The sequence below is a fragment of the Hippoglossus stenolepis genome, chromosome 7 (genome assembly GCF_022539355.2).
Source record: "Hippoglossus stenolepis isolate QCI-W04-F060 chromosome 7, HSTE1.2, whole genome shotgun sequence".
Taxonomy (NCBI): Eukaryota; Metazoa; Chordata; class Actinopteri; order Pleuronectiformes; family Pleuronectidae; genus Hippoglossus; species Hippoglossus stenolepis.
Window position 1 is genome coordinate 18079737 of NC_061489.1, and position 12532 is coordinate 18092268.

General features: G+C 40.0%; 2 protein-coding genes across 2 annotated transcripts; one reads left to right on the forward strand and one right to left on the reverse strand.

The window, feature by feature from the left end:
- Nucleotides 1-1679: 1679 nt before the first annotated feature.
- pdzd11 (PDZ domain containing 11) lies at nt 1680-7175 on the forward strand. Its single transcript, XM_035160828.1, has 6 exons — nt 1680-1764; nt 2244-2351; nt 3854-3994; nt 4135-4233; nt 4553-4613; nt 5957-7175. Exons 2-6 carry the CDS (start codon nt 2259-2261, stop codon nt 5989-5991), a joined length of 429 nt encoding a protein of 142 aa, XP_035016719.1. The 5' UTR covers nt 1680-1764; nt 2244-2258; the 3' UTR covers nt 5992-7175.
- Nucleotides 7176-7881: 706 nt separating this feature from the next.
- Nucleotides 7882-12424, reverse strand: stard14 (START domain containing 14). Its single transcript, XM_035160822.2, has 6 exons — nt 11929-12424; nt 11696-11843; nt 10807-10910; nt 10476-10593; nt 10334-10386; nt 7882-9325 (listed from the first exon to the last, which is right to left on the reverse strand). The coding sequence occupies exons 1-6, from the start codon at nt 12103-12105 to the stop codon at nt 9119-9121; spliced, it is 807 nt and encodes a 268-aa protein (XP_035016713.1). The 5' UTR covers nt 12106-12424; the 3' UTR covers nt 7882-9118.
- Between the last annotated feature and the right edge of the window lie 108 nt (nt 12425-12532).

Consider the following 12532-nt stretch of genomic DNA (forward strand, 5'->3'; position numbering starts at 1 on the left):
ACGTCTGGGGTTCAAATGTAGTGTGAGATTCCTGCTATGCACAGGAACTTTGTAGAATCTTCTCATTAGCTCTGACGTGGGTTTGTAACAGGTTGAAGCTTGCTGTGCACTGGCCCTGCTTTAGATGAGATGGTTGAGGACCCGGAGGCAGCAGAATTATTGCTTCATGCAGTGTTCATGTTAAAGGGAATATAGCCAGAAGAAAATCAGTCTGCTTAAGTTAACAAAATGATTTGAGCATTAAGTGATGGAAAGAAAATGATTAGAGATGAAAAGAAGAACGGGGGTGCACATGTTTGGCCTCCAGTGTTTAGATAAAAGAACTATTGAATCTGAAAAACACGTAATTGTAAAAGAATGACAAGGGGAGCTGATAAAAAGAAGACTATATTAAATATATCTATATCATGTTACGATGTTTACACGTACTGAGTCTGAATCAGTGATAAAATGTGTAACCAGAGCTGAATGAAACATGTGTTCAGTCTCTGAGAGGGTTTTTGGAGGGAAATTGAGAACTTAGCTGGTGTGAGCACTTCAAGTTGAGGCAGGAGAAATTCCACTATGTCTTCATTATCCAACTATTGGATAAATACGAGGGAGCATGGAGACAGCGAACAAAACGGGCCTTTCAGTCATGCTTGGAGATGGAAAGATTAAAAATATGTGCATGATGAACAAAAGACAAAGCATAGGATCGCTACCTGTCTGGGTGAGGAGCTGCACAGTAACAAAAACAATTAAAACCATAGTTGTAAATTGTAAATCTACGAACACTTTTTACTGGAGGATCCCAGTTACCAGCTATAAATTTAGATTATTTGATGGTATTTTACTTATTGCAAAGCTAATGAAGTTATGACTGGTTGAACAGATGAGATCAAGCAACACACACACACACACACACACACACACACACACACACACACACACACACACACACACACACACACACACACACACACACACACACACACACACACACACACACACACACAGTAGAATACACAACATGACACAGGATCACAAGGGTTAATGTTTGCTACCCAGTAATATCCTCACACAGGTATGAACGGGTGCTGTGGTCCAATGTAGTAGATTTTGTATGAGTTAGTATTAGGCAAATAAAGATACATTTTCAAAGTATTGCAGCAGCCAAGGCACTGAATACGTACAGGTACAAAGAGAACAGAATAAAAACAGATTCAGAAAATTAGAACAGAACTTTTTTCTCAAGCGAAAGCAATACACTTCTGTAGAAATATGTTATATTATATATATATTTATTATATTCTACAAGATTCTTTCCGTGCAGATGAAAACAGTAAAGTTGTGTCCATAGCTATAATTTGATAAGAGTTGTAACAGCGATATAACAGTAATAACAGCTCTATAACAGTTATATATAAAAGTAATAACAGCTAAATAACAGATATGTATAATAGTAATAACAGCTAAATAACAGATATGTATAATAGTAATAACAGCTAAATAACAGATATGTATAATAGTAATAACAGCTAAATAACAGTAATAACAGCTATATAACAGTTATATATAATAGTATTAACAGCCAAATAACAGTAATAACAGTTATAAATAATAGTAATAACAGCTATAATACATCTTATTATATACCAATGGTCTGTAGACGGCAGGTGTAATTCCTCCTCCGGGACAGCAGGAGGCAACAATGCTCAAGATGTTGATCAGTGTTCGTTACAGAGGAAGTACCCGTTGCTAACCGTGTCAGAGAAGCCTGCGGTGAGTTTATTTGTTATTTAATGGCGGCCACTCTATATTTTCCATTCACAACACACGTAGTATCTTCATCACCAGAGCTCGGTTCCCTCTAGTAGTGAATACGAGTTTAAATGAGCTGTAAACGAAGCAAAGTTAGCTCGTTTCCAAGTTAGCTAGCAAGCTAACCAGCGTCCGCCAGCAGCGTCTTGTTTGTGTGTTATTGCAGCGAAATGATCCACTTTCCACTTTCTGTTTAATTTATATCTCACGATCTAAATGTTCGTCGTTATATTCACAGTCACGTCACCGTGAGGAAGTGGAGAATGTGATACAATGATATAACTACCGGTGTGTCTTGGTCTCTTTAGGCTTAAAAAACTAACTTTATATACATTCATTCACAATAAGAGTCATTAAGATAACTGTTACCTGTGTTTTGTATGTATCAAGCAGTGCATTAAATGTTAGGGAGCACGTTTTCTCAACTTCTCTCTCTTTAGGTGTTTCCAGAAACAATGGATCAGAAAATCCCTTATGATGACTACCAGCTCCCAGTTGTCTTCCTGCCTTCTTATGAGAACCCACCAGCATGGATACCTCCACAGGACGTATGTCACAGGCTTTACCCTGCAGCTCTGACTTAAACCAGGGGGTGGTGTTTGCACTTTGTGTGTGGGGGGGTGGCACAGATGTCATCGATCTTTCTCTGGATGCCCACTGACTCCTAACTGGTGACTCTGACCACTTTTATTGTCAATGTTGTCATGTTCTCAGAGAGCTGATGTTGTCTAGATCTCACGTGTCAATGCCATCAACATTGGAAACACACACGTCATCGAGTTTCAGACCAAAACTGGTCACAGCATCGACCTTAAAAGGATGAGTCGTTCACCAGGAGTCAGTGGACATGGGGGTGGGAATCTCTATGCACCTCACGATTCGTTTCACTTCCGAGGGCTACGATTCGGTTATCGATGCATCTGTGACTAGAGGTTTGCATCTTCACTAGCCTCCCGCTTTGTGCTTTAAAAGTATTTTAGACTGTTATTGTTATTACAACAACTTTCAATTCAAAAATCAGACTACAACAGTCAGTCTGCAACAGTGGTCATTGCTTTCCACATGGATTTGACATTCAGTCAGTTTAGACTTACTCTATGTGCTGCATCTTTAGCCTTTACTGTATCAGGGTGGCCCTGTCACTCACACAAACTGATCGTTCTGGTCACTTTAACCCTGATGTCCTGGCTGTGCGCTTCTTGTGTGTTTTTTTTTATATACGTTCCTCATAAACTCTGGAGCAAATCAACCAACACAAAGTAAACATCAGTACTGTTCAGGTGCTAATAACTTCTGATTAGTGTTGGTGTTTATTGTTAAAGTGTGAATTGAGCACGTGGCAGAGGGACAGTGGAGGGACGACACCCAGACAGCAGACTTTGCAAAACATTGCAAAAAAATTTACGTAGCGGAAAACATGAATCGATTATTTCTGTCTCGGCATCGATGCAGAGTCGTCCACGTCCCCACCTCTAGTGTAGACAGCCAAAGACAGATCATAGAGGCAATTGTATCAGATAGCAAATGTGAATGTAACGGTAATTTTTCAACATTTCCTTTGTCCTTTTCCTTCGGTTGCCATTACCACACAGGTGGGATTAGCAGTGATCTCACGTAGGCACATCAACAGATTTTCCACTCGATATTTGCAGTTGTTGTTTATTGAGACAGTTTTAAATGACATGAAGGTACCAGGTTTTCCAATTCTGTGAGTTGTGTGCTTCTCTGTTCCTGGTGAGAACTGTGTGCTCTCCCTCCGTCACTGCCATTTCCTGTCACCTGTGCCCCTATTTATATGGCCCTGTGCATCTAATGACTGCCACCAAGTGTCCAAAATAATACTGCAGATTATTTAACCAAAATAATATGACATGCCATCAATAAAAATATTCGGCCAGGAAACTTCTCTGCTGCTCAATTTCAGTTGAAAACGTTACACTGAGAATGTTCCCAGTCGTTTGGTTTGTGATGTCCTGCAGCACCGTTTTCTGCAGGTTGTTGACTCTGATCAGATCCCTCTCAGTCATTCAAGGTTTTTCTCCATTTGTAGCGTATTCATCACCCTGACTACAACAACGAGCTCACGCAGTTCTTACCTCGCACCATTGTCCTGAAGAAACCTCCGGGAGCACAGCTGGGCTTTAACATCCGGGGGGGCAAAGCATCACAGTTAGGAATCTTCATATCCAAGGTGTGTGTGTGTGTGTCGCCTCGTGTTTTGTATATACTTTTACTGATTTTCATGTTGTACCTTTGACAAATGATTTGCTTTTTGCAAAATTTCTATGACTTATTTCTGTGTGTGCGTGTGTTTGTGTGATGGGTCGGCAGGTGGTTCCAGACTCAGATGCCCACAGAGCAGGGCTACAAGAGGGAGACCAGGTTCTCTCTGTGAATGAGGTTGATTTCCAAGACATAGAGCACTCAAGAGTAAGTCAGAAACGTACAGATTTAAATCAGCACTTTATTATACAGTATATCACCGATCACATTTCCTGGTTGTCTAAAAACTGTCTGAAACTGACTGTGTTGTCAACCAAAAAATGCATTCCTTTTAAAACTGGAGTAAGCAGCATTATTCCGTATTTCATTTAGCTAATCACAATTAGAATCCTTGAATGTGCATATGATCAAAATGTATCTGTTAAGGCATTTAATCTCTCATTAAGTTAACATTGACCCCAACAGTTGTTTATCGGTGATATCCTTTGTATTGCATTGCATTAAGTGAATGTCACTTCCTCTTTAGGCTGTAGAGATTCTAAAGACTGCACGAGAAATATTGATGCGGGTTCGCTTCTTTCCTTACAGTAAGTCTCACTCTATAAAATCACATCAACAACATGAGGAGAATGTTTAAAGTGCACGTAAAGCAGTAATAAATACGAGTTCTGAGTCTGTCACATCCCAGAAAAACATGTGTTTTCAACCACCCGGTTAAATTTTAATTATCAGAAATATCTCCATGGTTTTAAAATAATGAAAAAATAGGCAGTATTCACTACTCTGCGAGTGGTCTCGGTTTGTCAAGCTACCTGGTGGATTGGGTCAAAGAAGAAACTGGTGCTGTTGGTGATCCTCAGCTCAGAATCAACGTGGCTCTTCACAAAATCAATCCACTCTTCTGTATCTCATCATTCTTATGAAATTTGGATAAGGGGAACTTTTTCTGCAATTTCTAATGAACAGGCAAGATTCAGACAAAGGCGTAACTCTAGTGGGTGTGGCTGCTTGTAATTGTGTCAGAGAATCGTTAATACTAATGTGCTTTAGTTTTTAAAGAGTCACAGTGTTAAGGGAGGGGTTCTGGTAAGTTCAGTTACTGTGCGTCATAGAGCAATGATTTCTGACCCGCCCAAAAAGTCCCGAACATAAGATGACGAGAGACAGTTAAACGGTCTAATTCCTCAACTCAGTATTTCATAGGTCACAGTCTTCTCACACTTTTTTAGTTATTATTTTAACACAAACAATATGTTTAGAAATATAAATAAATTGTGTCCATTATGAAGATTGGACAAATAATGCAGTCAGAAATTAAAAATATTACTATGCAATTCTTCACAGGTAGAGTTTACATATAATAAAATGCCTTAACTGTACTGTAATTGAGATATTTGACTTAAATGTGTATGTTTCATAATCCAACATAATTGGATTTTAATTTTAATAGTATCAGAAAACATCTATAGTTTAGTTTTTGTCTAGAGTTAAAATACTGAGATGAGTTAAAATAGAACTATATTCATCCCAAAGACAATTGTTATTTTGGAGTTTGGAGTTTGGACGTGATGGCAGATTTGAATCTGTTTTGAATTGTCTAACTTGGACTGTGACTTTTATCATATTCTGCTGATACAACAGTAACAATAATACATGCGTTATCCTGTAAGTTATATAACTGTTGCCTCAGCAAACTGAAACTGACAGTTTAAAGTTCATATGTGACGAAAGCTTCTAAAATGAAAATATAAGAATATATGAATGATCAAACCTGAAGAATCTTCAGTACCAACATTACCTGTGGATAACTGTGGTGTCTTCAGCAGCAAAAAACTGTCTGTGAGGTCGCCTAGTTGTATCATACTGGTAATGTTTTTTGTATAAAGACGTGTTCAGTTTTGTAATCTTCTCGTTTGTGTTCTTTTATTAGACTACCAAAGGCAGAAGGAGAGGACTGTCCACTAGGTGGCAGCAGAACGAGAGAAAGCGGTGGACAGACCTTCTCCTCCTCCCACAGACTCTGGCCTCCATTCTGTCTCAGCTTCACAATGACAGATGTATGACTAACAAACTCATTCAAAGTCCATGTACGAACAACAAAGACTCAGTGTTCTCTCCGTCAGACAGTCAAACGCTCTGATCTACTGTGACACACACACAATGATTTCTACAGCATTAGGGGGTATTTACAGGAAGTCGTATTTTTGGCTTATAGAAAAGTAGAAGCCTTGTAGACATTTTTAATCATGAATTATAGAATTGATATTTTCAATCGTAACATTTAAAGACTGTAATTTAATGAATCCAAATTGCCTTTTTTAACCTTTCCCTCGAGCTCATTAGAGGTCTTAGAAATATAAAACTTAAATCAAGTTCAAATTTTCACTGTACACATTTGCACGGTTTACTCTTACATAAAGTAATCATATAACTGTACCTAATAAATTGGTAACTGAGCAGTAACATGTAATGTACATATTACTTGGATTTCTGCAATAGTTTTGGTACAGAGACAGCACAGTGTCACATGACTATAAGATGTAGTAGATTTAAAAATATAACAGAAAACACTGTACATCCATTTTTTTTTTATTTAACAAATATTTATAATCGTGTAGGAAATATTAAGTCGTGTAAATATATTTCAATCACTGCTATTGTGGACCCAGCATTACTTTTAATACAGACAAGTATTAATATCTTCTGTTTCATACATTTTAAGTTTTCTACACACTGCTCCTGGGCTTATTTTATGTATTAATTGCTTACTTGAGTTTCCAAACTGTTGTCAAGTCTAACTTATCACATGCTGTTAAAGTGCTGTTATTGTGCTCTGTATCTTAGCATACTGCTAAAGCCTATAATATTGTTTGTGTGTGATGGCGATCGGGAGAATTGTAGGTTTCCATTTCGACTGAAGATTATTCAGGCAGTGATTGTTGTCACCTCTTTGGTTTAATATGTGCTAAATCAGTAAGATCAGCAGATACAGTGTTTGGTCATCATGTAAATCTACACACAGTGACAGAGAACAGTTGAAACCCTGTGGATGTTGCTGCTCTATGCTAGGATACAGTGGCTTTGAAACATCTGCAAACACTGTCTTATTCTTTTCTACAGTGATTTTAATAAAGGGACTTTTAAAGCAACACTGTCACTTTTATTGAGTAACAGCGCCCTCTGCAGCCACATCTAGTTGTTTAATTCTGTCTGGCTCCATGTCCGAGTTGTTGAAGAGAAAATACAAAGTCTGTCCGTGTTGACTGACGTACAATAGATCCACTCACTGAACTGAGACCCCTGAACCAGAAGAGCTGCTGCTGTAACAAATAAACCAAACTCTATTTAGAATTCTGGAGTTTAAGTGTCCTTACTGAGTATCAGAGATAAACTCAGGTCTTTATGACCCAATCTAGTTTCTGAATTACATCTTTCTGGAAAGTTAAGCTGCAAGCATTGGTCAGTTACACTTTCCACAGGAGGTTGTAACCGCTCAGCAAAGTTATATTGGGCAAGAAGTGGGAATTAAAGCATCATCATTCTCTATTTTCCAAGATTTTCTGATTTACTTTTCTCACTGAGTGCATCATGAAACAAACACGTTTTTTAAAATCCTTTTTTATGAAAGAAGTTAACATTGACAAGTAAAAGAAATAAAGTTTTGAACTGTAGTAGCCTTTGTGTACTTGAAGAGCTTGAGAAAGGGGCTGGAAATCAACTGGTTTGCTCTGAAACATGTAGCTCTACTTGTTCCTTGGTTTCTCTTGAAACTGACTGTCGCTTCGACAGGAATGCAGCCAGTGACAGTGATGACTAAAGCATGTCAACCTTGTGAGGTGAAAACATTTTTAAAAATCAAGACCATGAAATGTTGTTTATAACATATATCTTAAGAAGCAAATACTAAACAATCTCAGCCTGCGGGACGACACTCCAGCGTCGTTTCTCCAACATGGCTTCATCTAAGATTAGAGTAACTTCAAATAAATATATAAAACAAAAATCAAGGGCCTTCAGGCAAAGTGGTATTTAGCTGACAAAAATGCAAACTTCTTAACATTTTATGTGTTAATACAACCCAACTCCATTTGTCATTCTCACAGATCAACTGCTGATCTAATCCTTAAATGTCAATGCCAAGTCTATATAATTTATATAGGAATTACAATAAATACTCTATAATTGCACGTCACAATGAACCTTCACACAGCCCTCCTGTATTACATAAGGATGGAGCAGAACTACTCTTAGTTACTTATCATGACTAAATAAAATTAAGTACGTGTTTAACAATAAAATTCACATTTAAAAAACAAAATCGGTGGCAAACGTAATGACAGCGAGGTTTTTTGTTTTGTTTTGGATTAGGCACCCCCCCAAAAAATTGTTCTTCAGTTTCACGGCCGATACTCTGAGCTGCTGCACAAACAGGATGTTTCATGTAATCTCATTATCATGAAGCCGGTTTAAAACTGTAACCAACAATAATAATGTGATTTAACTAAATAAAAGTGACTATTATGTGTGCTCAGTTCAGGATACGACAATTTAGTTGACTAAGAATAAAAAGGTTGGGTAAATAGTCTATGTTTTGACAAGCAATTGTGGCGTTCGAAATTTAGGTATTTCACTTCACTTTCACCGATGACAGTACTTCATCTTACTTCTTTTTAGTCCCTCATTAAAGGTTACTCATTTCCTATCATTTTAAAACGTGTTCGTGCACATGTTATGTAGATGCGACTGCACGGCCAGGCAGAGTCGCCACTGTAAATGTAAAGCTTCCACCAGGCCAACATTCAAACCCCACCACCTGTAACACCGACTGTAAGGACATCACACCAGTGGCGAACACTGGAGACATGTTTAGCTTAGTTCAACATAGAACGAGGTGAATGGCAACTTGATCTGTCCTCACTTCCTACTGTTAAGACCGCTGTAAACACTTTGTACTTCATGCTCATCCCAAAAGGCACTCGGATGTGGAAAACTGGAGGATTAGGGCGAAGTCACACAGTAGGAGGTCTCAAGTCTTTTTGTTTTCACGAGGATAATCAGTCCATCCTCCGCTCCCTCCTTCCTTCACTTCAATTCAACTACTGTCCTCGCTGTCCTGCGCATCCACCTTGGAGCTCTCGTCCACGTTCTCCAGCGAGTCGGCTCGCTGTATCGACAGCTCGGCGGGGTCCATCATGGGCAGCGTGTTCTGCTCCGGGTACAGCCAGGGCTTCTGGTCGGGGGAGTTCTGCTGCTTCCACTCGGGGTAGTTCTTTCCCGCCTTGTGCAAACACTTCATCACCTGGGAGAAGGTGGGCGAGGAGAGGGTATGATTATCATCGGGGCTGCGGTCTGACAATGAGGGTCACTCCGCACCTTCACTCTCAGTCAACAACGCTGGAGATAAAGCTGCTAAACACCTGTAACTGATTAAATGGTTGAGTAGTTGCATGAGACACTGTGATTGTGAGAAACGATTTACAGCTCTGACGCGATAAGGAACTCAAACGCTGGAACACAGAAACACTTATCACAACTAACATTTGATGTACAAAAAAAAGAAGTATGATTAAATATTTAAGTATTATTTATTTATTATTAGATTTATTTTTCTCCTGCTTATTATCAGCATAATCATCCTGTGGGGCCTTAAACATTCTCCCATATAATACTTAACTAATTGTACATTGAACACATGTAGGATCAAGATAGCCCTAACCCCTAACCCGGTTTGTTATTTAAGCTTTTGAGCCATTGAAATATGAATTGTTTTTAGTGTGAAGTCGTGTCTGTAAATAGTTTTAATAAGCTTTTGTTACTAATTTTAAAACCAACAAGTTCACCCCTCAGCCAAAGTTGTGTGTTCTTGCCTTTTGTTTTATTTATATAAATCAGTTTCTAGTCAGTAACGGTCAATGCTTCCGTCTTGTTACAGAACTCAAGTTCCTCAGTGGTAGTTTCACACAAACGTACACTTTGGTCTAAATAGTTTCCATCTGCGCAGTGTGTATGAAACCTGGGGAACGAGTTCTGCCAGGAGAGAGCGAGCCACGGTGAAGGATCTGAGATAATCCTTTGTCAGCAGCCTTACTGGGACGGGCCCTTAAAATCTGGTTTCTATGGTTACCATTGTCCATTAAAGACACACGAAACCCTCACTCCCTTACGTGCACACACCTCTTGCACATGTTCACCTTGTGGATATGTAAATCCACAGCGTTAGACGCACGATCCATGTTATTATAGCCATATCTTTAAACACACTTTTGCTGCAGGGCATTTGGCTCAGCGGTTGTGTAACATTACGTACCCGCGGAGCCATGACTTGAGATGCTTTGTTCACCACCCACTTTGGAAGAGAACCTGGAGCACAGAGATGAGAAGGCAAACTTTAGAAAAATGGCTCTGAAAATAATAACCCAGCAATTGTTGTGGTTTGGACGTGGTCTTACCTTTGGGGTCGGCTTGTGAAAGGTATACGAAGACACAGCAGTTGGGTCCTATGGGCTTGATGTAATAGCCAGTGAGGATGGAAATGGCCCTGACGAGGTCTCTGCACGGTGGGTATTTCTGTGATGGAATCAAAAGAGGTTTCAAAATACTGATGGGGAAAAAAATCTGGTTTGAAAATAGCTCTTTTACATGTACGAAAGAATAAAATTAATCTGTGCAAACAAAACGTCTTATAAATGGAACGTGTAGAGACATTGGTTGCTATGCGGCTGGAAGTGTATGTAATGTGTTTGTGTGTGTGTGTGCGTGTGTGTGTAGGAGGCGGCATACCGGGTGTTTGACTGAGAAGTTAACGATCATGTACTCTTCATCCTTCACCTGCCACGAACGCAGCGTCACCACATCTCGGTTCTTTATCGGGTTTGGACAAAGCCCTGAAGAGATGAAAAGCAAAACAAATCTGTGTTACACTCTCCGTAGTTTAGCTTTTCACGATCACAACCTTAGAGTCAGCAAGTGCATCCTTGTTGTGGCAATAAACAGGACAGTGTTCATCCCTGAGGAAGTTGTTAAAAGCGATCACACAAATGGATGGGCCGTGGATGGATATAAGAAAACAAATGGTTTGAAAATGGAAATACAGCAGGGAGTGTTTGCCGATAGGGAAATTGGGGCTTCCCTCAGAGTTAAAGTCCATTTTACTCCATTATTTACAATTTTAACGTGATTTCTATAAAGAACTGGATGCTTAAAAGAAAAGAGCAGGTGTGGTCACTTTAGTTATTGTGTCGAGAATGAGGTCAAATGGATGAATAGCACTACTGCAGCCATAAAATGTGGAAATACAGCTATAATTCCATATTATTATACTTTTAAACAGTGGAACTATATTTGTATTCCTATAGCCCATATTCACAAATAACAATTTTTCTAATAGGGATTAACAAGGTGAGATATCCTCTGCCCTTAACAAGATTTAGGAAAAATAGCAAAAAAAACACTTTAAATCTATCAAAATTAACTTGATTTAACAAGATAAAAGTGGCTACTTTACGTGTATTCAGTTTAAGATCCAATCATTTGAATAAATATGACTCAACCTGTGAAACCACAGTCTCCCTGTTTAAAGTTCGAATGGACTTAGTATCAGGTGAGGCCTTCACTGTCCGTGGGTTCATTCAACACAGCAGAGGAATGTGTCACAGATAAGAGTCCTCACATGCGAAGTAGCCCACATCAGCGTTAGCAGAGAGCCGGGCGATGTCGCGGCTCTCCAGCATCGTGGGGTCCCACTTCTTGCGGTACGCGCCGTCGTGGAGGACGTCGTACATGGCGGCGGCGGACACGTCCCTGATGGTCATCTTGCACTGAAACACACGCAAGGGGACACAAGGGTGAAGTTGACGACGCCACGGGCCCAGAGAGTCGCAGAAGTTTGGAGCCGGGACTCACCTTGATCCTGTGGTTTCTGGGGACGTTGTTTCCTTTCTTTGACGGGGGATGTTCCACCCACACCTGCATGTCGCTGTTGTTGTCGTACTTCTTCAGCCAGCAGCTGTCGGTGGAGAGGCACTGCAGCCTGAAGTCAGCGAACACCGCCTCGTCGGGTAAAATACTCTGCGCGGACATCTTCCAATTCAAACTTAACTTCCCACTTAGAGAGAAAGTAAGAGGGACTCACAACAACCACCTGCTCGGCCCGGAGTGTGTCTGTGTCTGTCTGTGTGTGTGTGTGAGAGGGACCCGGCGGTGTGACGACTCTCTGGGGACGTGGGCTGGATAAATGTGAGATGATCGTCGATCAGGTCGAGCAGGATTTTCTTGCGATGAATTCCTGAGCCATGCCTTCAACGCGGCTGACGTCACAGCACTTCCGGGTTGCAGGTGTGCGCACGGGGCAGGTGAGCCCCGCCCCCAGCGGAGAGATGGGGAAAGTTTTTTTAAATTTTTTAATTTGAACATTAATTTAAACATACGTACAAAACTAGTTGATGACACAGACACAAACACACACACACACACACACACACACACACACAGCAAGGAAAACATTTCA